The sequence below is a fragment of the Triplophysa dalaica genome, chromosome 8, assembly GCF_015846415.1.
Source record: "Triplophysa dalaica isolate WHDGS20190420 chromosome 8, ASM1584641v1, whole genome shotgun sequence".
NCBI lineage: Eukaryota > Metazoa > Chordata > Actinopteri > Cypriniformes > Nemacheilidae > Triplophysa > Triplophysa dalaica.
In genome coordinates this window covers 15333978-15361646 of record NC_079549.1, presented here as the reverse complement: position 1 = coordinate 15361646, position 27669 = coordinate 15333978, and the positions used below count along the sequence as shown (strand labels likewise).

Sequence of the window (27669 nt, the reverse complement as noted above, 5' to 3'; positions counted from 1 at the left end):
AAGTAGACGCGCATAACATACAATACTTACATCATAAAGTTGTATTACTGCATTTTACCTGTACCACTCTGAGTTCAGCAGCCAGTTCTATGATGATGTGCTTTGACTCATCAAGAGATAAACTTTGTTTAAGGTGAGCACTGAAAGACAGACATGCCACAATAATGACATCTCCCTCAAAAAACAAGCATAAGTATATAAGGATGTGTTGTCTTACACAATGCTTACTTCAATGTTTATAAAAAATAACAATTTATCTACATAGAGTGTTACGTTTTTTTCACTATCTGTTCTGTAATTTGTTTGTCAAAGGGCATGATCTACACAACTGTGGAAACTTCACTTTGAGTGATATTACAAGATAACTTTCTATTAGGGTAAAGCCAGTGTGTTGTGCTTCTGCAACAAGAATAGAACATTTCTAAGAATTAAACATCTGCTTATGACACATTTCTTATTTTAGAAAAAAAAAACACTGAAACATAAGCTATGGGTGGTTAACAACTTGTCAATTAACAAATTATAATAACTAATGTCCTGTCAAATAAAAGAACATTGAGGGAAACGTGTAGGAGAAATACTAAACATGCTGCAAATGCCACATTTCTTCTATACCATGAGCAGCACCATAAGAACTGTACGTCTCTGTCTTTGCAGTCGAAAGAAAATATATGCCTGCCCAGTTTTTTTACCTCAATAAATCACCTGAGCGTTTAGGTATTTTTACATGAAAGATGATAAACTGTTCCTTGAAAAGAGGAGGTGGTTATAGGAATAGTGGATGGAGTTGTGGCGTCGCTGAAAATGGGAAGGCCGATTCTGATGACGTTGCAAAACTGTTTGTCATCCTGTCCGGTAGAGAGCAGCATTTCACTTCGCATCAAGTTATTTCACAACATGAAGAAAACCATCACGGAAGCAGAATTTGATGTAGTAAACCAAAAATCATTCTTTACGAATTAACGATCAATTTAAAACGCGATAAAGATTTCTTTCGCCTAATCACAAGTCTAGAATCTGCGGCGATGTCTAGGTAAGTGTACTTTCGTCATCTTCTAAATTGACTTAAGCTCATGTTAATGTAACTGACATGTAATTGTGATGAAATGTCCCGTATTCATACTTAGTTCATTATACATCTGCTTAATTTTTAGCTAAACTGATATTTTAATCTTTTAAGGATTAGCAGTTTCTGCAGTAGTATGAATTCACATAATCTTGTTAGGGAAAATGACACATTGTGATGCATTTAAATACTTTTTGACAGGTGCATTCGTGTTGTATGAGAGAACATTTTTTACATGACCATGGGGCACAAGAGAAGAGGTCACACACTTAAAACATCTCCATCTCTGGACACGCAGAGACAATCTGGTGATGAGAGGAGTTTAAAGCACAGAATATGTATGGTGTCAGACTTTTTCTACCCAAACATGGGAGGTGTGGAGAGTCACATCTACCAGCTCTCACAGTGCCTCATTGAGAAGGGCCATAAGGTTGTTATAGCAACACATGCTTATGGAGACCGCCGTGGAATTCGCTACCTGACCAATGGACTGAAGGTGTACTACCTACCACTGAAGGTGAGTTTAGTACTGTGCTTACCTCAAGCTTAAGAGTTTGTTCCACAATGAGTTTATGTTTATGTTTTATATTGGTTTTTATATATTTTGATTTTTTTTAGCTATAAACTCCTCCTCCTAAAGCTCCTCCTTTTGTAACCTTCTCCAGAAACTGATCATGTGTTTTCATTTCTTTTCAGGTCATGTATAACCAGTCTACTGCCACCACCTGCTTCCACAGTTTGCCATTACTTAGGTGCGTGTTTGTGCGTGAACGCATCACAATCGTGCATGCTCACAGTTCCTTCTCTGCAATGGGCCATGATGCTCTTTTCCACGCCAAGACCATGGGACTCAATACTGTGTTTACAGATCACTCTCTCTTCGGATTTGCAGATCTGAGCTCCGTATTGACTAATAAATTGCTGACTGTTTCATTATGTGACACGAATCACATTGTTTGTGTGTCATACACTAGTAAAGAGAACACTGTAATGCGGGCCGCCCTTGACCCTGAGATTGTATCTGTTATTCCAAATGCTGTCGACCCAACTGACTTCACCCCTGACCCCTGTTGTCGTGACAACAGCAAGATCACTATTGTGGTTGTGAGTCGACTGGTTTACAGGAAAGGTAGGTAGTGTGTAGCTCTTACACATTTACTTTTTTGCTTGTCGGTTAGTAGTTGACTTGTTGATTTAGTTTATTATGTGATTAGTCAGTATGAGCTACATATTTATTATTATTTAATGTATGCCTAGTTCTGTCGGTAAAACAGCATCTAATGAGTTTTCCCACAGAATTTTTCTCACTTAAATTCACTTTATTTGCATCTTGGAAAGAAATAATGTTGCCTGTGTTTTGTCGGCTGTTTTTTTTAAGGGATTGATTTACTAAGTGGAATCATTCCTGAACTATGCGGAAAGCACCCAGATCTCTGCTTTCTGATTGGTGGAGAGGGACCCAAAAGAATAGTTCTGGAAGAAGTTCGAGAGAAGTACCAGCTTCATGACCGGTAGGAAACCCAGCAGGCCACAACGCTTTTCTATATAAGTTTGTATGATTGTTAATACGGTACTTGAATTTCATGTATATGCAGTGTTCGTCTACTGGGGGCTCTGGATCATAAAGATGTTAGAGATGTCCTTGTACAGGGTCATATCTTTCTCAACACTTCTCTCACTGAAGCCTTCTGCATGGCCATAGTAGAAGGAGCTAGTTGTGGGCTGCAGGTAGGTTTTGTTTATTTAGATCAATAGACAACCCTGCCGTTATCTTAAGTTACCTTAGTGTAATGGTATTTTTTTTCTGTGTGTAGGTGGTAAGCACTCGGGTTGGAGGAATACCAGAGGTCCTGCCTAGTGAGTTAATGACACTGTGTGAACCAACAGTTCGATCCATCTGTGATGGATTAGAAACTGTTATTTCAGGAATACGAGCAGGAAATGTGGCGTCTCCTGCTTCTATCCACCGCAAGGTACAAACTCTCTACACCTGGAGAAACGTTGCAGAGCGAACGGAAAAGGTGACTTTTAATTATGTCATATTAATATACTAAAGTTCATGCTTTATCAGATTCTTCACTACATGTATGTTATATACCCCCTCTTTTTGTGTGTGCTGTAGGTGTATATCCGTGTATGCAAGGAGCCTGTTTTGTCACTGTCTGATAGATTGCATAGACTGCAGAATCACTGTGGTGCTGTGGCAGGATCCATTTTCTCCTTTATGGCTGTTCTTGACTTTCTCTTCCTGCTGTTTCTGCAGTGGCTCCGCCCTGATCACCTGATTGATGTTGCTATAGATGCATCTGGCCCCCATAGTCGTTTGGGGCAGAGCTTTAGTAAGAAGAAAAGTAAAATGGCAAACCCAACTTTGAGCTCTGTGTCTTGATATTTTTTATACTCAGATGTTTTTCTTTTTGTGAAACAAAATCTTCTGCAGAACACAATAGAAGATATTTTGAAAAAAGTTGGTAACAGAAAACCGTTGGTCCCCTTTGACTTGCATTGGTTGTGTTTCCATACAATAAAAGTCAACAGGGACCAATGGTTTTCTGGTACCAACATTTTTCAAAATATTTTCTTTCGTCTTCTGCAAATCGCACAGATTTAAAATGAGAAAAAGGGTGAATAAATGGTGAAAGAATTTTCTTTTTTTAAGGTGAACTATTTATTTTATATAACTTGATGGATGTAAAAGAACTCCGGGTGTGCACAACTGACCTGTTTACATTTCTGTATAACACAATAACCTCAGGTATTTATGAAGCTTTTAATATATATCATCAGCAAACCGCTTCGTCTTTGTTCCTCTACACATCAGTTTTTACCTCTGATTCATTCGTATTTACAAGTTTTCATACTTGTACGCTGTTCTTTTATATTCACCTTATATGTTAGTTTTATAACTGTGATTATGATGTACAAGCTTTCCTGCTGCCTGCCTTTTTACACAATCTTTAATAAACTTAAATAACATGCCATAACGTGTACTGCATTTTTTTGTGTGTGTTTTCTGTAGTTGAGTAGCTCACCATAAAAATAAGAAAATGTCTAAATAAACAATCTTAACTAAACTTAAGAATGTATATCAGGTTAATTTTTAAAGTTAAATTCTGCTTGAAACAATATCTTGAGAATAAATGAGGCATGCTGTGGTAAAGCTGATGTTTTCGATTTTAGTCAGGGTCTCTCCAGCTCAGGAATCTCATTGTAACACCCAAACAGAGCAGATAATTCACACCCTCGGCAATTCAAGGTTAAAACCGTGGACCGTTTGCAAACACTTATCACCCTTTTCGGCTTTTTTTGCACATGCATGTACTGTATATACATATTCAACAGCATGTCTATCCAGCTGTACCTCTTCCTGCATAACATTGCATGCAAATGATGTTTTGCTGAAGACGCAGATACTGTGTACTCAATTACATTTGCAGTTTTAATTACTGTGATTCATGGCTCATTGACTTAAAAAAACTTTAATTACGGTTTCATTTCTACACATATGCGATTATTAAATTGTAGATTGAAGTTTGTATTAAAGAGTGTTTTTATTTGACCGTATTGTTATAGGATTTATTCAATCAAGGTTGAATTTACGCTATGAAAAAACAATGCCTGCTGATTTGTATGTCCTTCTATATGTAGATGATTTTCAATGTGTGTAGGGTATCTCTAACCCCTTGCTGACTTTGTGAGACCCTTATTTGTTTATGTGGGGGACACTCACTAATGAGGTGGGGGGTAAGCACATATCGCAGATAACTGTGGGAGTTGCATTCTTACACCCAGGGGGTGGGTGTGTTTCCTTGAAGACCATATAAACGTACTGTGCTCCACTATTATAGTAGTTCTCTTCCTGTGAGTTGTATCAGTTGTTTAACTGTGAGTTTTAGAGAATGGCTGTGTTTCATGCTGAAATGAGTGTCTGGAGTAAACCATGGGATCACAGATTTCACATGTACGGAGGAAAAGTGTGTAATACACTAATGGCAGGTGAGTTCTCTAATATTGATTCAGTGCTTTCTGAATGTGTTGATGGACAAAAAGGGATTTGATTTTAAAATTGTAGCGTGAAACAATATGGATCATTCCATATACTGTTTATTAATATTACAGAGATGATAGTACAGTGCCTTAAAAGTTAGAGTTTTTGTATATATTTTGTGTTTTATGTATTATTATGTATTAGTAAATGTGTGTGTTTCGTTAGGCTCCTGGGATGATAGAACACCTTTACATGATGCTGCATTGCAAGGAAGATTGCTGCCAATGCGAAAACTTCTTTCACAGGTACTGTTTGAACACAAATTTATTGTTAAATTCAGCTTCATTTCATATAAATGTTTTGAGAAAAAATTAATGGGTAAATGAATGAAAGCTTTAAAAAAGCCGTTGCATTTTATAACCAGGGATATTTATCTTTGAGAAATATAGCACAAGCATACTTCTCAAGGAAACATTTTATCAGAAGATATTTGATAGCCTTTAAATGATACAACATTGAATTTGTCCTTGGGATGATGTGTTTGATGTGTGTTTGATGTGTTTTTGTTTGATGTGTTATCTACTCCAATAAAGAATGGATTTTTTAAAATGTTGCATAGTTGTACAAATACTCCCTTGATTCACTGCTGCTTCTTTTAAAGATTTTAAAAGTTTTATTGAACGCTACATAATATGAATGGATGAAGTTAACAGAACGTGTTTTTATGTACACAGGGTTATTCTGTGGGCTTGGCTACACTAGATGGAATTACACCTCTCCATGAAGCATGTGTTGGAGGCCATTTTACCTGTGCTAAACTTCTGCTCGAGCATGGAGCTGATGTACGTACAGTAACCATCCTTCACAGTATTTTCCTTCATTTCTCGGAGGAAGTTTTCACACTGACTCTACGTAATTTCTGCATTAATGAACACAAACATGTATTATGTTTCAGGCAAATGCTGTCTCTATTGATGGAGACACTCCTCTCTTTAGTGCGTGCAGTAGTGGGAACCCCGCCCTCGTCAGTCTCATCCTAATTTACAGCTCCACCCACCATCCAGCTCATCTGCGATGCTCACCTCTTCACGAAGCGGCAAAGAGAGGTGTGTGTTTGTGTGAGGTATATGGACTTTTACACTGCTGTAAATCCAAATAAATAAATGTGGTGTTTTTATGTTTGTTTTAGGTCACACAGCATGTGTTGAACTGCTTCTATCACATGGTGTGAATGTTGACATGGAGATGGCCTGCATAGGGACGCCGCTGTATTGTGCATGTGAATCCAAGAGCACAGAATGTGTACAGAGACTGCTGATTTCAGGTCAGAATCACACATATTACTGCAAAACGTTTTTTTGATTTAGATCTGTAGAGTGAATAATATTGTCCATAAAACTTTATTTTAACTCAATGTGACTCAGTAATGATAAAGCAGTGTAACAATTTCTATAATGGTACATAGCATACAACTTTGTATTTAGTAATTACAGTAATGTACAGTAATTAAATGAAAATAAAGTCATAATGGAAAAAACAGACTTTTGCAAGAAATATATAAAATTATAATTGAGAAACATTGTGTTTTCAGGTGCTGATGTGCAATGTGGGCGTGGTCTTGACACACCTTTACACGCTGCTGCCAGGGTCAGTGGGGCAAAGGAGGCGGAGCTTCTGTTAGAATATGGTGCTGACAGGACATCAAGGAACTCGGAGGGAAAGAAACCACTGGACTTGACTACAGATCAGAACATTAAACAGCTCCTGCAAGCTGCAGGTAAATATAACCACACAGTGAAAGCACTACATATGCCCAAATGCACTGCGATACTGATTTTTTCTCTTGTTTGGTTCTACAGGTCCCAGCTCCCTGTCTCAGCTGTGCAGATGGTGTATTCGTCGTTCCCTGGGCCAAAAAAGACTAAATAAAACCCAGATGCTTTGCTTACCTAATAGCCTACAAAATTATCTTCTCTATCATTAAAACACACAACTTCATTCACAACTGTTTTTGTTTCGTCTTAGCACAACTCATTCAATATTCTTGTCTGCTTATCACAATATCATCTGTAAATAAGTGTAAATCTGTAGACCAAAGTTTTGTGATTTTTGTAATAAATATTTTTCTACATTCAAAAGTCTATTGTTTATTTTGTTGTATTAAATGCTCACACCCACACAATCATTTAATCCAGAACAAGAACAAGGTAATCACTATAGCCAACTTCTACATTGCATTTTTATCTAGTCTAATCTAGACTACTTGTGTTTAATGTTATTTTGTATTGCTGTTATGTACAATCAAACAGGCTTACACATCACTTCAACTTACTTTTTGGAATTTAGGCGACTGGTGAGGTGCCTTTAAATAAATGGTGAATAACTTATAAAACTAGGTTAAAATGGCTAAACTTGTTTATGAAAGACAATTTGATAGTATTCAAATAAATGACAGTGCAGCTCAGCGTTACTTAAACAGCACAGCAGATGGCATTGTAACGTAAGGGAGACATCAAAAATGTGTCCCTTCATTTTAAACACTGCAAGTCCAGTGGTCCGCCTTTTTAAAATAAAAAACATTATACATAATAATCAAATTTAACATCAAAGTTATCTGTCTATTGACTATGTAACACATATCCATATGTGTGTGCGTGTGTGTAGTGTACACACGGTCACGGGGAATCCGTCGGAGCACAGACTCCGCCCACGCCATGCTCGTCCCCAGTGGCGCGTGCGTGGGGGGGTTTGCCTCGCTCGCGTTGTGTACAGATCATCGCAGCACAGTCATGAACACACACACACTATAGCGCTGCTCCTGACTACACTGCAGTTCACGAGATATACATGAACGAGCTCTGCGGCAGGTAAGATGTCAGTTTTGTATCCTGTTGTGTGTTCGTCAATGCTCTCTCTCTCTCTCTCTCTCTCCTCTCTCTCTCTCTCTCTGTTTGTTGAGGCATACACAGGTTTAAGGTGAAATGTTTCAATGGGTGAAGCACGAACTTCAATGTCCCCATTTTGTCTCGTTTTATTTAACAGGATGTGTTTGTGTAAATGGTTAAAGTCTGTAAAGAGACTAAACCCTGACAAAGTCAGTATTGGATGGTTTCCTTATACAACCTGCCTGTTTTTCCTGCTGTTTTGTGACACGACAGTGTCGTCTTGTCTCAGCAGGTGTATGAACAGGTGCAATGCAGTAGAGGTTTTTATTTTCCAAACTAGCCCGAATTCATATTTGTATAAACATTTTTGTTAAAGTTAGTTAAAGTTTTACATTGATTATTTGGTTACGTGCGAGAAAACGTGTGTTCAACAGATATAAGTGTTTACACAGTTTATAGGGAAACGGAGTCTAGTTGTGTCACTTTTATGCTCCAGTGAATCCTTCTTTTTATTGAATGTTTTTATGATTTTTTTGTGTAGATGTACCTTCACTTGGTGACAAGAAAGCTGTTAAACATTTTCAGGGTATTTAGAAGTTATAGTTATATAACTACAGTCAGTCCCAATGTTAATTTGTGTTGCCCTGTTGCCCTGTTTCCATTGGCTGTTTAAAAAATATGATGATATCAAAAACGTCCCAATAATTCTGCTCCATGGTTATGGTTCAGATAGTTTGTGACGTTCTCATTCATTTGATTTTAGCACTTGCCAGGCACTGGAATGATCAGTGTGGCATCCACCAGAAAGCTGTCTAGAGCTTTTGTGACGTCATGTATGACAAACTCACACAGTATGTAACCTCTGAAGTGTTATCTCTCATTTCGTTACCCCTGCTCTTTAAAGGCGGTGTGCTCCTGACATGTTTTATTTTTGCTGCGTAACGTGTTGATGACATTGAGTATCCTAGTCCCTACTGTTCGAGGAACTGACCTATTTGCTTACTCGCACGGGTGGAAGAAGGCAAGCTATACACCCAGATTCAAGCTCTAATGGTTTCTTATCACAGAGGAGACTTAACCAGAGAAACACAAAAAGCGACTTAATTATTTCATGCTGCTAGTAAACCGTTAAACTGATGTCTTGTCGCGTATCATTTTTTCTGTGCTTTGAGCACCAAAATACAAGTGTGTGTTTCCTAAGCACTTGCTATTTATACCCAAGCGATGATAATCAAGATAGCAGGAAGTTGGAGCAAAACAGTTTGACCGCCCTTAGGAGAAATGTATTGCTCAGAGGTTGCTCTTTCATTATTCAGGACACTTAATGAACGTGCTCAGCTACAGTATGTTGAATCGGTTTTGTTTCGGATGTTTCTCTTTGTCCATAGGAGAGATAAATTAGAAACGGATTAAACATTTGTTGAGATACTGTAAATTACAGCGCCATAAATGGACGGAATGAATAGCACTCAGATAATTGGTTCTCAGGGGAATTTGATGAGAAAAGTTCATATCTTTTTATGAGAAAAGGAAAACCTTCTTTTTTTGTGTATAGTTTATTGTGTTCAGCAGCCGGATCCTAATAGCTTATCAGAAAATCTCACAGCCAAGACTGAAAGGACACAGTTGTGTTGCTTAATTAAACAGCAGAGCTCATTTTAAGACCTTTGATGTGTTTTTATTGTGCTCTGGTCCTGAATAAAGCAAACTGAGAAGTGTAATAGGCATCACCGATAGAAGGCTGTCATGTTCAATTGTTCACAGTACTCAGATTCTAGCAAAGCAATATCACACAATGCAATTCTGGACCGGATCTGACTCTTGTATAACCCAATATAAAGGGCTTGTCCCTGATGATTGACTGTACAGAACCCCTCTTTGTCCATAGGAGAGATAAATTAGACACGGATTAAACATTTGTTAAAATACAGTAAATTACAGAGCCATACATGGACGGTATGAATAGCAATTAGATAATTGGTTATCAGGGGAATTTGATGAGAAAATTTCATATATTAGGAAAGGAAAACCTTCTTTTTTTGTGTGTACTTTATTGTTATCGGCAGCCGGATCATAATAGCTTATCAGAAAATCTCACAGCCAAGACAGAAAGCACACAGTTGTGTTGCTTTGTTAAACAGCAAAGCTCATTTTAAGACCTTTGTAGTGTTTTTATTGTGCTCTGGTCCTGAATAAAACAAACTGAGAAGTGTAAAAGGAATCACAGATAGAAGGCTGTCATGTTCAATTGTTCACAGTACTCAGATTCTAGCAAAGCAATATCACACAATGAAATTCTGACCCGGATCTGACTCTTGTATAACCCAATATAAAGGTGATTGAGTGTACTGAACCGCCGCCTACTGCTGTCCTTCTAAACACGTGTGTTACTGTCCCATAACTGTCATTTTTAATTGATTCATGTGTGTATGTGAGTTTACATTAAAGATTGAAAAGGTCACAGCTGGAAATAAATCGACATCACATTAAGAGTAATGGAACCAGGTACTATACATAAATAATATTTGCCACCCTGGTCTCTATACATAACAGCCGTTATTCAAGACTTAGTTGTGGCTAATCTACACTTTATAGCACTGTGTTTTTTTGTAATGTTAATGCAGCCTTTCTGAAAGGCATAAAGGATACATGAATCCATTAAGCCAGGTGTTGTTGATGAATGCGTCTTCATCATTAGAAGAGTAATTACTGTGAGCAGTGTGTCTGGACTGGCAGCTTGTTGACTCGACTCTTGGGTTTTTTCCATTGTACTACATTTCCCATGGTTCCTTCTAGTCCTGTTTGTAGTCTACATGTTTAGGTCATTGGAGCCTGGGGTACTAATGGATTGATAGTGGACAATTCCATCCAAATGTCAACCTTAAGATGAAAAACTCAATTTAAATACTCAAGTCTCTCTTAAAGTTTTTAAAGATCCAGTTCTAGCGAATTGCAACCCATGGCTAACTCTTCCGCTCACCCCTCCCTTTTCGAAGTACTACGGTGGCTGACACAGGAGAAATATATCGTCACGTTTTCGCTTCTTTGCCAAAGGAGATAACATATTTAAGAAAACCACTCTGTAGAGCAGTTTGTCCGTTTAGGGCTACGGTAGAAACAAGATGGCGATTTACACGTAAGGTAAAAAAACACAACGCTTCCTTCATTATGTAAGGTGTTTACGTAGTTATGTAAATATTAAATTGCATTTCTGTTAATAGATCCTCCTTAATATTACACATTGCATCTTTGAGGCAATGTTTTTGCATAGTTTTATATTGTCAGGGAAGTAAATTGTAACATCCATAACGGTCAAGATTCTTCATAAATGGGCACATGAAAATATAGTCATTTTATGTTCTATAAAGAGCCATCCCTTCTCCAGTTGTTGGGCATTATTGTTTCTGGTTTGTACATTTAATTCATCGAAATCCTACAAAGTATGTTGCCTCTCAAAAACGTCCATCCTTTTTGGTCACATACATAACGCGTTATAATTTTCCCTCTTTTAAAGCAGAAAAGTCATGCAAAGACTGGACTTTTTTAATGTCTGGACTCATCAGAGCTATAGTAAAATGAAAGCAGATTGTTCAATACATTCTCCGAGAATTTACATTTCGAGTTTTGACAGAAAATGTCCCATCCATGACTTCGGAGTTGACCAGTGTTTGTTGCTGTTGTGTCTTTTACGTAGTTTAGGCATGTGGACTGAAGATGACTTCATACGAGAACTGTGTGAGCGTGTGTTGACACAGGGCAGTGTATACACTTCAATGTGTGTAATCAGGGTGGGATCCAAGAAGTTGCCACACCTTCTGTAACCTTGGAGGTTTTTTCATTTTTAAGCAGCTCAGCAGTACATCATTTGTTTCCACTGTTTTTTCCTGCCTCGGGAGTATAAAATACCTTCATATTCGAATTTCAGACACACACCAGCAACCGCCTGAAGGCAGTGACAGCAAGAGCAAAGGTTATTTTTAATTAATGTCAGATATTACTGGTCATGCTGTCTTTTCTTCACCAGAGACAAGGAAGATTCTCCACTGATGTTTGCGTTTGTGTGTCCCTGTAAACAGTGCTTGCGTGGAAAATTTGAATTAATATTGCTTCACATCCTCCTGGTGAGTCATACACCAAATGTGAAAGCAACCTCAATTAGACACAAATATAAGAAATTATGTTTAATACACTGACATTGGCACACACAAGCACAAAAAAGACAGACGTTCACGTCCACATAGACAAATACACATAGAAAATAAATATTCACCTGTTTGAGTGTATGTGTGTGCATTGTCTCACCAATTCAAACACTTTTCTTAGTGTAACTGATGGTGTGAAAAACAGCTTTTGAAGGTTTTGATTATGTATCCTGGCCTATAACACTTCTACCAGATTTGTCAGAGAGACTACAGGTAGTGTGCTAAAAACACGCACACATACACACACAGACGCTCAGAAACACCCACACACACATGTCTGGGTTTATTATCTCTGCCAGGACAGTCCATAGGCGTAATGAATTTATAAGCTGGTTTGCCTGTGGGGACCTAATTTTGGTCCCCACGGCGACACTAGTCCCCATGAGTTGGTGTGTATTCAGGTTTAGGTCCCCACCGGGACATAAAAACAAGGCCACACATACACACACACACATTTGAAATGCATCTCTATTAAACAAATCTGCATCAAAGATGAGATATACACCGCATACACACACGGTTAAATGCCCTTACAGTACATGCAAAGCATACTGCACATAAGCCAAATATTACTTTTTTAAGTAGTTTACATTCGGTCAAACTTATTGTTCTTCGGAGAGTGAAGATTAGAGTTCTAACTGCAATCTAAATTCAACAGAGTATGCTTTAGCCGGTTTTGAACATCAAAAAATCTATGAATGTGTAATTCATTTTAATGAGACCTCAATAGCAGTAGACAATAATAATTAATCATTTTTTTACTAAGAACTTGATGTGTCCTACACATTGTTGTGGCATATAAATAAACATGTCATGGAAGTAAAATAATTTGGACCCTTGCTTGTTTCATTAAGTTTTTGACACAAGTTGATCCCTGTTGCCAAGGCTTTAGGATGTTCTTTTTTCCGAGGTTTTTCCAAGGTTCCGAAAACACATAATCCCTAACAGAGTAATGACTTCACTTTGGTTTAATTTTACAATACAACACCCATTCTGGTAAATGTTTATTATTAGAACGCTTAATTTAGGATTTCATTAAAAGTTGTCTTAATTAACTTTATTTTAATGGTTTCAATCCCTACGTTTTAGCCTATTTGCTATTAACTCAGAGGTTGATGGTTCAGTCCCACGTATGCATGATGTACAGTGATTACTGTCTAACTCTATTACTCGTGTGCTCTTGAGCAAGGCACTTCACCCCAGATTGCCGCCGGCAGACTGCCACTGCAGTTAGTGTATTGTCACTTTAAATAAAGCTAAATGGGGACTTATTAGTGGCTGTTTGGCTCAGCTGTCATAGTAACATCTGGACTGTCGGTCTATTCATCAAGCTAATAACTGAGACCATGATGATCCATAATATTCATGTGTTGAACCATTTAAAGGGATAGTTCTCCCAAAAATCACCAACCTTTATGTCATTCCAAACCTCTAGTCACGCAGAACACAAAAGAAGATATTTTGAAGAATGTTAACCAAACGACATTGGCCCCTATTGACTTCACTTACATGTACACAAAAGCACTAAGACATTTCTTAAAATATCCTCTTTTGTGTCCCATAGAAGAAACAAAGACCATACAGATTTTAAAATAAATGATGACCGAATCTTTATTTTTGGGTGAACTATCCCTTTCAGATTTTTGGATTTGAACTAAACTTGAACTGTTGGATTTATACTGTATGTCATTTTCAGAGAAATACATGTCTAAATCCCCTGTTAAGGTATTGTTTTGTGGTTATGCAACCATTTGTAATTGGGGGTTTCAGGAAGCATTAAGGACAAAACTGGGATGATAATTTCTAAAGGTCATATGATCATTATACATTTTATTCCCTTAAACTAGTCATTATTTAGTGTTTCATGGCCATTATCCACCCTATCACTGACCGTTGCTGCGGTTCTTTTAGACTTCTTTGCAAATGCCATCTTGCATGATTGTTTTCTCGCACTTTTCCGGTTTGCTTTCAGGACTCGGGTCCAGTTTAGTGGGTATTTTGTTGCATTCTTCAAAATACTGCTGCATAACTGGGGCTTTGCATAACATGCATTATAATGTAAATGTAAAATGTTCTGCTTTAAGTGATAGTTCACCCAAATATGAAAATTATGTTATCGTTTACTCATCCTCTTGTCATTTTAAACCTTTATGACTTTCGTCCCTAAAACAACAAAGAAGATATTTTAAGGAAAGTTGGTAACCAAACAGCGCCGGCACCCGTTCACTTCCATTGTATAGACATAAAACCAGTGCAAGTAAATGCGGGCCGGCTAATAACATTCTTCAAAATATCTTATTTCGTGTTCTGTGGAGTTATGCTTACGGTTTTATGGTACAATAAATTCTTCAAACATAAATGAAAAATAAATCTTTATTAGTATGACTCTGTAAGTTGGTCATACAGAGTCGTGATTCATTCAATGTCAGACCTAAAAAACTGATATTGAATAGATTTTTAGTTGATCTGTTCTGTCTGGATTTTATGCTTGCAGTCTTTCAACAAGTTAAGAGCGGCAACAATGAACTGACCAATACCTGCCACAATCCCACGATCACTGAGAGATGTATGGTATGTGAAAGATCGAGCAGATGACCTTTAGGAATATGCAGGTGAACTACAGCAATCCTTCATTCTGACCAAAGATATCGAGCTGCGTTCATGAAGGATTTTTTGGATTGGTCGTAGGCCAATTTGATTGGCTGACTTTTGACCCCTGGTCATGGCGAAGACAACAGACTCCTTAAATCTGTCCTTCCTCCTGGAGAATGAAAGACAGATGATCCTGAGTGTCCTCCAAAAAGACGAGAAGCTCCGTAAGCGTGAGGAGAAACGCATCAGGTAGCATCTCTCACTTTCTCATTATCTGCTGCTTAAAATGTGTAATGTGGTTTCTGATTAATATGTGACGATGCGGTTTCAAGGCAAACACAGCAGGGTAAATAAATTAGGAATCATTAGTGCTAAAGCGAAAATAATATTATCATTCCTCATCCTGAGGGTTTGGCATCTAAACAGATTCAGCAGTGCAGATTCATATGTATTGTTATTGTTGTAAGTAGCGCATTGTTGAATTTTTAAAGCAGTTACTGTTTTATTTATGCTAGTCTTTGTGTCTCAACAGGAAGTTGAAAAATGAACTTTTAGATCTGAAACGAGTCGGGCGGCGCAGTTCTGCAGATCAGCGTGAGTGTGCCGTGTGTCTGCGTGCTCTGGGTCTCATCCTGCAGAGGGGTAATGTGTGCACCAACTGTCATCGACGTGTCTGCAACTTCTGCACTGCTACGCCTCCGGACACCAAACACTACAAATGCACTGTGTGTGCAAAGACTGCGTGAGTCATAGACAACATTCCAAACACACTCTGGCATGTGATGGAAAAAAAGATATTCACAAATTTTATTTCATACCACCTACCATGGACCGTCAATAGGCAAATCATGGTAGAATGTCTTCGACTAAAGGCGGCTAGGTATTTTTGTTTCTGCCCTGACTTTCTGTATAGGTTATATGTCAACACAGTAAATTTGCAATTGTCAAGATATTTCATGAGGTCTTTATGAGAAGAACCAATTAAGCTGTGTGGCACTTCTGTAAATGGCTTTTAAACCTTGTTGTCTATTGTGACTGCATTCTATAGGGAGCTGAAGGTGGTTACAGGCGAATGGTTTCTGGAAGAAAGAGCCAAAAGGTTTCAACATGCTAGCAGTGATGTAGTCAAACAGTCTATACTCTGCAGTCCTCCAGTAGGTGAGAGCAATTCAGAACGATGCTGAAGATAAGCGTTCATTAATTTTTAATAAAATTATCATCCGTACAAGTCCTTGGTTATTGTGAAGTATTAAAGGGAAAGTTCAAGCCAAAATAATCTATCTTCATTTTCTCACCCTTGAGTTGCTCCAAATCGGTATAAAAATGTGTTCTGATGATCACAGAGAAAGATATTTGTAAGAGTGCTTGTATCCGAACAGCTTGGCCACCATGACTACAATAGTTGGAAAAATGACAATGGTAGTCAAAAGTGCCTCAGAACTGTTTGCTTTCCTTTATTCTTCAGAATATCTTTTTTCGTTTTACAAAACAAAGACATTTTTCCTACTATGGTGGTCAATAGTGGCCAAGAACTGGCAGGATAAAAGCATTCTTCCAAATAACTTTCTCCGTGTTCATCAGAATAGAAGAAAGAAATGTATACAGATTTGGATCAACTCAAGGAAATGAATAAATGAAGCCAGAAGCCATTTTTGGTTGAACTGTGCCTTTAAGTATTTAATATTTCTTCTTTGTAATTAAAAGAGTTAAAAAACTAAATTAGTTATATTTAGTATGTTTATTGCTTTCTGGGACAATACACAAGCAAATTAAATAAAGGTTCACTGTTTGCTGTTTACAGGTACAGTAGTAAGGATTGAAGTGATCAATTATGAGATTTTGCATTTTGTTACATTTTCCAAATTTCTAGAATTGAATTAATTAGAAATGTCTAATTTTATTTCAAGATGAAGCCTCTACCCCCAGACAGCCCTCTCCGTCAGAGTTGGAGAGATCAGCCACACCCAAATCTGATAGATCAGCCACGCCGAAATCTGAGAGATCAGCCATGCTCAAATCTGAGAGATCGGCCACGCCCAAGTCACACAAAAGCGCAGGAAAGATAAAAAATAGGTGAGAGACATAAATTACAGTTAATTATACCGATGTGGCTGTTGAATGCTTCAATCTGATTGGTTGACAGACGTTATATGGGTATGTAGTAATTTTCGCTAAATTTACACCTGGAAGTTGTTCCAGGTCTGCCGAACGCATCACAGTTCCATATCACTTCGCCAAGTTTAAATAACAGAAAGGTTATAGTGTAGCCTACATGCCTTCACCTCACACAGCACTCTGCTCTTGATCTGACATTAAACTTTACTGTTAATGGAAACGCATGCACAGTTTCGTTTCAACAAACAAAGCATTTTAAAAACAATACAGAAATACAAACTGAAATCAAATCAAATAGAAAATCTAAATAAATTAATAAACACAGATAGCCTACTGGTTCATTTTCCTCTTCGTGCGGCATATAACTGATAAGAAATATATTTTGATAGACCTACTCTTTCAAAAGTGTGCATGATTTTTTTTACTGCTGTGATACAAACAAAACGAGGAATAAATAATATTATTTTCACTGGCTTTTCTGTCACATTGCTGCAAACGCGCAGATATGGCGCACCGCGGTTTCTTACTCTCTCACTCACTCACACCGTATAGGAGCTCAAGTCTCCGAGTCCATTCGCTTTAACGGACGCTTGAAATGAGATTCACAAGAAAGTAGTCATACCATCAACAGCATTTAAAAGACAATAACATGACAAATATTGAAATTAAGTTTGAAAGTATGACATTTGAACAATGTCCTGTTGTGTGGTAACATATTTGAAAGTTAATTATTGACGTTTCATCTTGCCGCGTTACCAGCTCGGGGTGTGCAATAACTTTTGAATAATTGATCGGCCCGTTGTCAATTATTCCTTACGTAAACGTATTATATGTGTTAAACTATGGCTTGGTTTGAAAAGGCATAACTATCATGCTTGGGGTGAGACAAGGACAGAGGACCCAGGGGCAGACAGCGGGTAAGGGGTTTAATAAATAAGAAAGACAAAACAAAAACCTGCAAGGGGGTAAAAAAAGCACAAGCGTATGACTTGACATAAAACCGAGGAATGTAGACTAACTAAACTAAACAGGACTAAAAATAACATTTACCATATATAACAAAAGACTAGACTACACTGAGAAGACACAAACTCACCCACATAAATCGAAATGAACCAGCACAGGACAGAAAACGAAGGGGGAATTATAAAGGGATCAAATCAAAAGGGAAACAGGTGCAGGGCATGAAATAATTACCTATCAATAATGAAGAAACGAGGGGACGGGGACAAAGACGAGACCGGAGAGAGTGCATGGAAAGCCATTAGGACCATAATTGCCTCTCTCCACACAAAACATGAGGCTCTGTCATGATTCTTCCACTAGATCAAGAGAAGCATGACATGATGGGGTAGAATCATGACAATAACACACTACTGTTTCGGCAGTAAATATACAGTATTGCATTTTTTATAAAACTAAAAACCTGAATTAATATCAACTGTTATTTTTAACATCCTTTCTGGACTCATGATCACACTGTAAAAAAATAAGAAGCAAATATCGATTAAATTGCTGTTGTTAATGATATTGTCATTAAATCATGTTCCATTACAAAACAGTAGGCGGTTTGTAATGTGCAGTATGCTGTAAGCTAGTCAAAGCTTCCTCGTTATGCCCATGTCTGTCCATTAGGAAGAGAGCGGTTGCAGTGGAATCCTCAGGTTTGCCAACAATACCCAATAACATGCGAGCGCAAACGCCCAGAACACCTACCCACATCGAGGGAAGAAACAAGGTAACGCATGATGGCACATTTTTTATTCCTGTGTATAAGGACGTACACATGTGCATGACAAGTAGTATTTAATACCTACTGTGTGTTTTGTTCAGCCGGATGGGGCAGAGAGCGTGACTAGTATACAAAGTAGCAACAACATTTCTGAAAAGATGGCAGGTGAGCGGAGCACACCCTCCATTGCCGTGTCCAGAGCCTCCCTCTCATCAGGTATCACCATGGCATATTTTGACAATGTACTGAAGCTCTTAATATGATTACAGGTCACACATATAAAATACTTACAACCTAGAACGCTGGTCATTGTTTCTCTCTCTCTCTTTGATCACAGATCGCAGTCGCTCAGAAATTGACCTCAGTAATGCCGTGGAAGGGTTAAGTGAAGACCCGCTGGTGAATCGTTGCCGTTCAGTACCAGGGCTGAACGATGGGGTAGATGTTATCCCTTAAACCATTTCTGCATGCAGCATATTCCCGTTTGCAAGATATGATATTGACTTCCAGTCAGGGCTAAAGTGATAAGAGACAGCTTTAACATTTATCTCTTCTGGATATATAGTGCTTCTTGGTGCATCACCACTTTTATCAGTTGTGTTGAATTTATATTGCCACGTCAAAAAAAACATTGAAACATAGAGAATGGACCACTTTGTAAGATGTAAACACGAGTCCAGAAGCACTTCCGGTTTCATTTTTTCTTTTCTTTTTTAAATATTGCATATATAGTTAAATCTTAAAGTTATGTATTTAACATTTGTTAACATATATGTTATTCAGTTTTTCTTGTGTTCAAAAATAAGGGAAACATTTTACAATTAGGTGCTATTAGTTAACATAGTAAATGTTTTTCAGCATTTTTAATCCTTGTTAATGTTAGTTCATGTCAATACTGTTACTCATGTTAGTTCATGGTGCATTAACTAATGTTAACAGTGACGATGTTTGATTGTTATATATTAGTAAATGCTAAAATTAAGATTAATTAATAATAATACATTTTGTAGAAGTATTTAGCAATATAAGTTGTACCTTATTGTAAAGTGTTACCAAAAAATGAAACGGGATGTTCTTCTGGAATTGAGTTGAACCAGCGTTATATATGTTTACCAAAGTGGTCTATAGACGGTTTCATCTTGACAACATAAACAACCGTTTTCTCAAATATTTTTTTCCTGAGTGGTTATAGATGGCTTCTAATGCATTAAATAGTTAAATGAAGCTTTTTATGTTGCTTGTGGGGTTTCTCTGTGTTATATTCAGTGAATTTGTTTTGTGGTGCAGGACTCGGATGAGGACATTGATGCTTTGTTGTCAGCGCACTACAAAACCAACCGGAGCGTCTGCAGCGCGCAATCAATGGTATAATAGTTTACGCCGACAAAAACACATTTACACCATAATCACAGGCACAGCTCCATCATGCGCTCCATTGTGTGTTCTCTAGCTCTGTGCAAATGCGTGTGTGTGTTGCATGTGTGTAATGTGTTTAGTTGTATGTTTGTGTGTTTTATGGAAATTATCTTTTCCCCTGGCTAAAGCTCCAGTTACACTTAATTTGTTGACTCACCTGGCAGACCCACATAATTATTTATTTTGCACACTCTCACACACACATTAGAAGGCAAAATATGCATTGCTGTCTTGTTCCTCCTTTACCTGCCCACACGTACAGACACAGGTGGTGCATTAAGACACAACAAAGAAGATTATTCAGCCAAATGCGAAAAAAAGTGGCCTCTTCGGAAACGGATGAGATAGCTCGTACCTCACACACAGAATGTAAAAGCTGGATGAGTCATTACGGTACACCAACAGATGTGAAGAGTGCTGAATGAAGGAGAAATGAGGGAGAAACAAACTACTATAGCACTATAGAGTCATACGACGAATGAAAGATGCTGAGATCTTAGAGTAGTTACAGAAAAATGACAATTCTGTCATTAGCTCCATTTGTTCTTCAAAACCTGTATTTGCGTTCTTCTGTGGAACACAATGGAGGATGTCAGGGCAAAATGTTCATGCTGTTAAAGTGAATGAAGACTGGGCCTATAAGAGACTTGGTGCTTCATTGATCTTGATGTTCATATTTTGTAATATGTGAGACAATCTTTCCTCGTGGCATAGCTTGCAAATCTTGATATATGAACACATTCAGATCATAAATCCATTTTGTGTTACCCGACAACATTGATTTCAACACGATATAAGACAGAGCAAATAATGAGAGAATATTTATTTAAAGCTGAACTTTTCACCACTACAAATAAAACTCGTTTTGCCTTGAGCCATCTCTGCTCATTCATAGAATCCATACTTTTCTCAATATTTCTACTCTGTGCTTTCTCAAACATTTTCCTTCTCGCTATCAATCTTCTCTTTTCTCTTTCTTTCTCCTGTCGTCTTTATTCCAGTCTTCCACGCCTGCGTCGGAGAGAAAGTGGGGTTTCCTAAATGTCCCTGACTCAGATGCTGACACTGTGAGTGTGCGTGTGTCTGTCTGCTGTTGTGTGTCTGTCTTGCTCTGGTGGCTTTGATTCTTCTGTACCATTGAAGAGACTGTTATACATGCACTCTACATAACACAAGCGTAGACGATTGCACACCTAAACACTCTTTCTGTCTTCCAGACCAGTATCAACAGTATGATGAGTGTGTACAGTGAAACGGGGGACTATGGAGACGTACGGGTTTCCGGGGAGATCCTGCTTAACATCTCGTACAGCTATAAAACAGGGGCACTCAACGTGCTTGTCCGCGAGTGCCGCTGCCTAGCAACCGGGGATGAGAGGAAGCAGCGCACGGATTCGTAAGACCACACACACACATCTGTATGCTCCGTTGGACACTTTACTTCACCCTGGCAGAGCATCCTTAAACACTTTATGTATAATTGTTAGGGCTGATAGTAGATTACAATAATTTATTGGATTTAATATGATGCTTTTCTGTGTTTAAAGAAATAAAATAATCTAAACCAATGTGGTTTTCATTCATGTTTTTTGTTGAACAATTTTAAGAGATTTAAAGATGAGTTGTTTGGAATTGCTGTTTATTTGGGCAGGACGACGGAGTTGAAAAGAGCAATAATAAACTTTTGCATGAGTTTAGGACAAACGTATTTTGTTATATAACTAATGGGAGACAGAGGAAGCGTTTAAAACAATGGAAATGACCATTGTTTTCACTAAACTGGTGCAACTAGTCATGCAGAAATCACACACTTTACCTCTAAACATGTTTATTGTGAAAACTTAGGGTGTCACATCATACCGGTAGTGACTATAACCATGATATTAATAACATTGATTATTGATATTGTGTTAATAGTACAGATATGATAATATTGTAAATAATTCAACAGCAATATCTGGTCAACACTCCAAGAACCAAAATGGTTACAAACTCTCTCTGCCATCATTGTAAGATGTAAACTTAGATTGTTTTTTTTATTATTTTCTGTTGATATTGTGATACATATACAACACATATAAAACACATATACATCTGTATGTTTTTGTGTTTATTAATACAAATTGAGTATGCACATTTTTCTCAGAAATATATTATGTAAACACTCACTTTTATTCTGGATGCAATTAATCGCGACTAATCGTTTGACAGCCCTAAAATATAATTTAATAATAAAACACTAACTTTTGTGTGTGTGTGTTTTGCAGGTATGTTAAAACGTATCTCTTGCCAGACAAGTCCCGTCAAAGTAAGAGGAAAACCAGCATCAAAAGCAACAGCACTAACCCAGTGTTCAATGAGAACCTGAGGGTAAGAGCTTCCTGTCTGCCTTGTATCAGGATGGATCTGCAAATAAAATATTGATTTTAAGGCCTCTGTCTTCCCTCTGTCGGTGTAGTACGTGGTCAGTCACTCTCAGCTGGAGACGCGCTCGCTGCAGGTTTCTGTGTGGCATCACGATCGCTTCGGACACAACAGCTTCCTGGGGGAGACAGAGGTGACCTTTGACTCCTGGGAGTTTGACAGTCATTTAGAGGAATGGTACGCTCTGCAGCCCAGGGTGAGCTATGCACAGGCACAGAATCAAACGATAATAAATTATTGATGTTATGGTGTGCAAACAGGGATATTGTGTTGTGTGTATCAGAATGAGTCTTATGTAGACTCAGTGATGCAGTATAAAGGCGAGCTGACGGTGCTTTTGAAGTACATCCCTGCAGAGAGAAATATCTCACCGCCACTGGATCAAGTGCAAGGTTCGATTTAGAAGTTTCTCATTTCAAAAGCTAATTTTCTTTTCATTTTTTGGAAAGAAATACTATGATCTGTGTGGATGATATCTCACTGCTCTGTATTGAAAAAGCAATAAAACTGCAGTTTATTATGTTAGGGACTTTTACATTGCATTTTTATTGCTTAAAGTCACTGTGCTGTGTTGTTTGTGCTCATACAAGCTCTTGTTTCTGCTCACTGTCTGCGTTAATAGAGTCCACGATCAATCTCACTCTCTGTATTTCTCTCTGCCTCAGTGAAAAAGGGATTTCTGAAAGGAAAGAAAATGATCACCCTCCCTAAAGGTGGAATGGTGGAGTTGCTGGTTAAGGAGGCCAAGAACTTGATGGCCGTAAAAGGAGGTTCTTCTGATCCGTTCGTCAAAGGGTAAGCAGATTGCTGCACTTGTTTGCTGATAAACGCATGGCAAACTTACGCTTGTGGTTTGCGTGTCAGGTACCTGCTGCCCGATGACAAAAAAAGCACAAAGCACAAGACGTCCGTGGTGAAGCGCTCAGTGAATCCACGTTGGAATCACACCTTCACGTATTGCGGACTGCAGCACAGCGATCTGGACAGCGTGTGTCTGGAGCTCACCGTTTGGGACAGAGAACCGCTCGCCAGCAACGTCTTCCTGGGTGGGGTGCGGCTGGGTGCAGGAACAGGTGAATGGTTCTGTTTTTTTGTCCTTTGAATAAACTTCTTTTCAGCTCTTATAATAGGTCATTTGTTTACATACTGTCATTATTTGGAAAGACTCTGACAGTCAAATCAGAGGATCAAATTCGGATAATTGTAGTTTGACTGAAGTTTATAGTTGTACATTTTTTAACAAGACTAGTGTTGATTGATAATATGGCAAAACTTTTTACATTTATGGTATAATAATGTTTATTAAAGGAGCACTTTGTCGCTGTCCTTCCGAAACCTTGGACGTCCAAATTTGCTGTTTTTACTTTAAGCTGTTATTTAAAGTGATAGTTCACCCAAAAATGAAAATTCTGACATCATTTGTTCCCTCTCCTGTCATTTCATAACTGTATAAATGACTTTGTTCTGATGAACAAAGAGAAAGATATTTGGAAGAAATTTATTTTCAATTCATTGACTGCCATTGTAGGAAAAGTTAAATGCTAGTCAAAGGTGCCCCAGAACTGTTTGTGTTCCTAAATTCTTCAAAATATTTCACTTGGTGTTCAACAGAACAACAAAATACACATTTTTCTACGTTCCTACTATGGTCGTTCATGATGTCACAGACATTGATATAGGTTTGAAATAAGTAAATGATGACAGAATTTTTATTTTTGGTGATGGATCCCTTTAATACTGTGTTGTCAAAGTTGACAAGCACTTTTTAATACTTTTTATTGGTTATATATTTGCTAAACCCCTCAACCAACATAAAAGGTAATAATAACGATTTACACAAAACAATACAAATCACAAAATATGAAGATATAAGGTTTCAGAAGGACAGCAGCGATATTCTACAATCTAGTTTAAATAGTCTAACTCCACCTGTATAGTTAGTCTAATGTCTGACACCAGAAACATTTATGATTTAGTTTAACGTACCCAGTTTTATTCCTCTTTCTGACTTTTAGAATTTTAGCTGTTTTCCTTTAAAGGTCCAGTGTATAAAATTTAGCGGCATCTAGTGGTGACGTTGCAAATTACAACCAACAGCTCACTCCAACCCTTCCTTTCGAAGCACTATGGTGTTGTCACATTTATGCTTATTTGCTGTAGGAGATACGGTGCTTAAGTGAAAAAAAAAAAACTTTGTAGAGTTGTATGTATGTTTAGCTTTACTGTAGAAACAAAATGGGGATTTCCATGCAAGCGACGAGCGGTGTATGTAGATAGATATAGCTCATTCTAAGGTAATTAAAATTCATTATGTAAAGTCTTTATACACCCCTGAAGACATAGTTATTTATATTATATTGCATTTCTGTCAATAGATCCTCCAAAAAATCACACACTGGCCTTTAAGAAATCTATAAATATATGACATCTGTTATGACTGGCTAACCACTTTGCATGTGAAATTAGTAAAAACACCACTGCCGAATTCCTGAGAAGCCATTGATACGTAAATGTGTATGTGTAATAGTTCACATGGACTGATGACCCATTTTTGCAGCTTGATTTACATAAAAGGTCTGAATGGCTTTGCTTCATGTCAGACTATGTTTTCAAAGTAGATAGAATTAGCTTTTTTTTTAACAAGGAAAATCAATGATACGTCCACTTCAGCCAATAAATCTGTATCTCTAACACACAAGCTGTTAACTGACCTATTTGTGACCTGCAGGTCTGAGTTACGGGAAGGAAGTGGACTGGAACGATGCTTACGGGGAGGAGCAGCGGCTATGGCAACGCATGATTGAGAACCCAGAAGTCCCGCAGGAGTGCACACTGATGCTTAGATCAAGCATGGCCAAAAGAAAGACTTAGTGAATAAGGGACAAAAATAAAGAAGAGGGTGTTTTCCTGGCAATATACATCATGTCCGATCATCGCTAGACAATTTAAAGTGTTTGTAATGGCATTAGCCACATTCTTCTTCCATTAAGGTGCATGTGCATCAACATTTTCAAATGCATTCGTAGGTATATGTGCATAGACCTCTAAGGCCATTTTTATGGTGTTAACATTCATTTGGGTGATTTAGCGATAGCCATCAGTGATTAGATTGCTGAAAAGGGATGTTAATACCGCTATGAATGCACACACATTTACATGAGGACTGTTTAAAGAGAGCACAGTGAAAGTCAGCAATCCAAGGTCACATTATTGTCCTGAAAGAACAAAGCACTAAGCACTTCTTCACACAAATCAAATTTGCGCAAATAGCATCTGCACACAACCAAAGCACCTACAAAAAACCCTTAGAAGAAAAACAAACTGGTTAAAACCAAGATTGTAGAGAACTGTTAACAAAACTGAAAGGCTACACGGAGGCCTTTATATTAGAGGACACTGGGTTCATGTATAGTCTTTTTTAATCTGTTTTTCTTTTGGCGTAGTAGCTTTCTTTTACAGTTTATGTACATTTATTTTAATTTGTTTTATTTGTGGCAAACATAAAGGGTAATTTATACGTATATATGACACGTATAGCTTGAATGCACTGAATATTGCAGTGGATTAAAAGCACAGTTTAAACAAAAATAAAAATTCTGTCATCATTTATTCACCCTCGAGTTGTTCCAAAGCTCTATGAATTTCTTTGTTCTGATGAACACAGAGAAAGATATTTGGAAAAATGCTTTGCCACCATTGACTACCATATAGTAGGAACAATTACAATGTCTGTCAAAAGTGCCCCAGAACTGTTTGCTTTTCTACATTCTTCCAAATATCTTCTTTTTTGTTCAACAGAACAAAGACATTTATAATTGATTTTTCCTACTTTAGTCAATGGTGGCCAAGAACTGTTCGGTTGCAAACATTCTTCCTGTGTTCATCTGAACAAACGAAATTTATACAGATTTGGAACAACTTAAGGGTGAGTAAATGAAGACAGAATTTTCATTTTGGGGTGAACTGTACCTTTAAGACCTCTGCCAAATGCATCAATGAGATCGGGTTTGGGAGAAAAACATATTTTTATAGTTTACTTTGTAATACTGTATCAATATCTCACAGCAGAATTTATCATTTTTAGTTCAGTTTTCACATGTATTTTTGATAAATGTAGAACACATCTGTGAGAAGGCAAAACTGTACTGTAGCACACACTTAATAATTTATCTTCTTCCAAAATCCAAGCTCAGAATGAGCTAAAAATATAATTGAGAAAGTCCAGTGCAGATGAAAGTGAATAAAACTACTCATTAAAAAAAATGCAATATTATGGTATTGTGACCTAGATATTAGTATATTGTATAGCTGATTTCCATAATAACATATAACTTATAACAGTCATTTCCTTGAACCCATGTAAACAGACATGCACAAATGTAAACAGACATGCACAAATGTAAACATCCTGATGTTTGTTACCTCAGATCTGTCCTGACAGTGTTGCAAGATAATTTGCCTGAAAATGATTCTTGGCTGATCGGTTTTTTGCTTTAGTGAAAAAAAGAACTGAAGACAATATTTTTTTAGGAAACTATTTCATCATATTTAAGTAGATTTGCATTTTTTCTAGAAAATGAAGATGGAAAAATTGTATTGAAGATAGAGGGGTGCAAGAAATTGAAACTTAACCATGTAATAATCAAATCACAATACAGCATGCAATTATTAGATTAGGTATAGATGCACAAATGTACATTCGATCAGACACAACATTATTGTTTTTTCAAAATATGTAAAACAGAGAGGCTAAAATGATCTAAAAAAACAACTTTGTAATTGAATCTATAATTTTATTTAACTGGTTGGAAGAAAAAAACGAATGCATTAGGATTATGCACTTTGAAGCACAACACCAATAGTCCCATATTGAGTATTGTGGTGACCCATGTAGTCACTGTGAATTCTCCATGAATAATTTGTACCTTTGCTTCAACCCATTATTTTTGTAAGTATTCAAAATAAGAATAGACCTTATATGAAAACCTATAACAATGTAATAGCTGGTGTTATACCAGATTCTGTGGCATGTATAAGGCTTTATCAATGTTAAAGTGTGACCGCCATTGTTACATGTACAGTATAAACAATGTCCAAAATTGTTCAAAGCTGTTAGATTTACAGCATGTTTACTGTGTGTGTGCCGTTTCCACATCAGGAAGTTAAGGACTTTAGAAGTCTCAAACATGTACCGGTCTGTCCTGTACTGTTCTTTTATCATCTTCAGAAAGATTAAGAATAAACTATTA

At 37.4% G+C, this 27669-nt stretch overlaps 3 protein-coding genes across 6 annotated transcripts; all 3 read left to right on the top strand.

Moving 5' to 3' along the window:
* The first annotated feature begins 355 nt into the window (after positions 1–355).
* piga (phosphatidylinositol glycan anchor biosynthesis, class A) lies at positions 356–4044 on the top strand. 2 transcript variants are annotated; one of them, XM_056755046.1, is made up of 8 exons: positions 356–1033; positions 1268–1583; positions 1763–1818; positions 2041–2195; positions 2445–2577; positions 2662–2794; positions 2881–3087; positions 3189–4044. In XM_056755046.1, exons 2-8 carry the CDS (start codon positions 1302–1304, stop codon positions 3453–3455), a joined length of 1233 nt encoding a protein of 410 aa, XP_056611024.1. In that variant the 5' UTR covers positions 356–1033; positions 1268–1301; the 3' UTR covers positions 3456–4044. The 2 variants fall into 2 exon arrangements, with proteins under 2 accessions (XP_056611024.1, XP_056611023.1); XM_056755045.1 differs by having other exon boundaries at positions 366–1033; positions 1763–2195.
* An 878-nt stretch (positions 4045–4922) lies between these two features.
* On the top strand, positions 4923–7047 carry asb11 (ankyrin repeat and SOCS box containing 11). The gene is made up of 7 exons (XM_056755549.1): positions 4923–5062; positions 5280–5359; positions 5789–5896; positions 6010–6160; positions 6244–6378; positions 6646–6831; positions 6914–7047. Exons 1-7 carry the CDS (start codon positions 4966–4968, stop codon positions 7036–7038), a joined length of 882 nt encoding a protein of 293 aa, XP_056611527.1. The 5' UTR covers positions 4923–4965; the 3' UTR covers positions 7039–7047.
* A 738-nt stretch (positions 7048–7785) lies between these two features.
* sytl5 (synaptotagmin-like 5) lies at positions 7786–26693 on the top strand. 3 transcript variants are annotated; one of them, XM_056754571.1, is made up of 17 exons: positions 7786–7921; positions 14636–14982; positions 15266–15475; positions 15782–15891; positions 16641–16806; positions 18484–18586; positions 18682–18745; positions 18918–19018; positions 19868–19945; positions 20998–21063; positions 21214–21392; positions 22264–22366; positions 22455–22616; positions 22704–22812; positions 23086–23215; positions 23285–23493; positions 25149–26693. In XM_056754571.1, exons 2-17 carry the CDS (start codon positions 14864–14866, stop codon positions 25289–25291), a joined length of 2052 nt encoding a protein of 683 aa, XP_056610549.1. In that variant the 5' UTR covers positions 7786–7921; positions 14636–14863; the 3' UTR covers positions 25292–26693. The 3 variants fall into 3 exon arrangements, with proteins under 3 accessions (XP_056610549.1, XP_056610548.1, XP_056610550.1); XM_056754570.1 differs by having other exon boundaries at positions 18682–18796; XM_056754572.1 differs by lacking the exon at positions 20998–21063 and having other exon boundaries at positions 18682–18796.
* Positions 26694–27669: the final 976 nt, after the last annotated feature.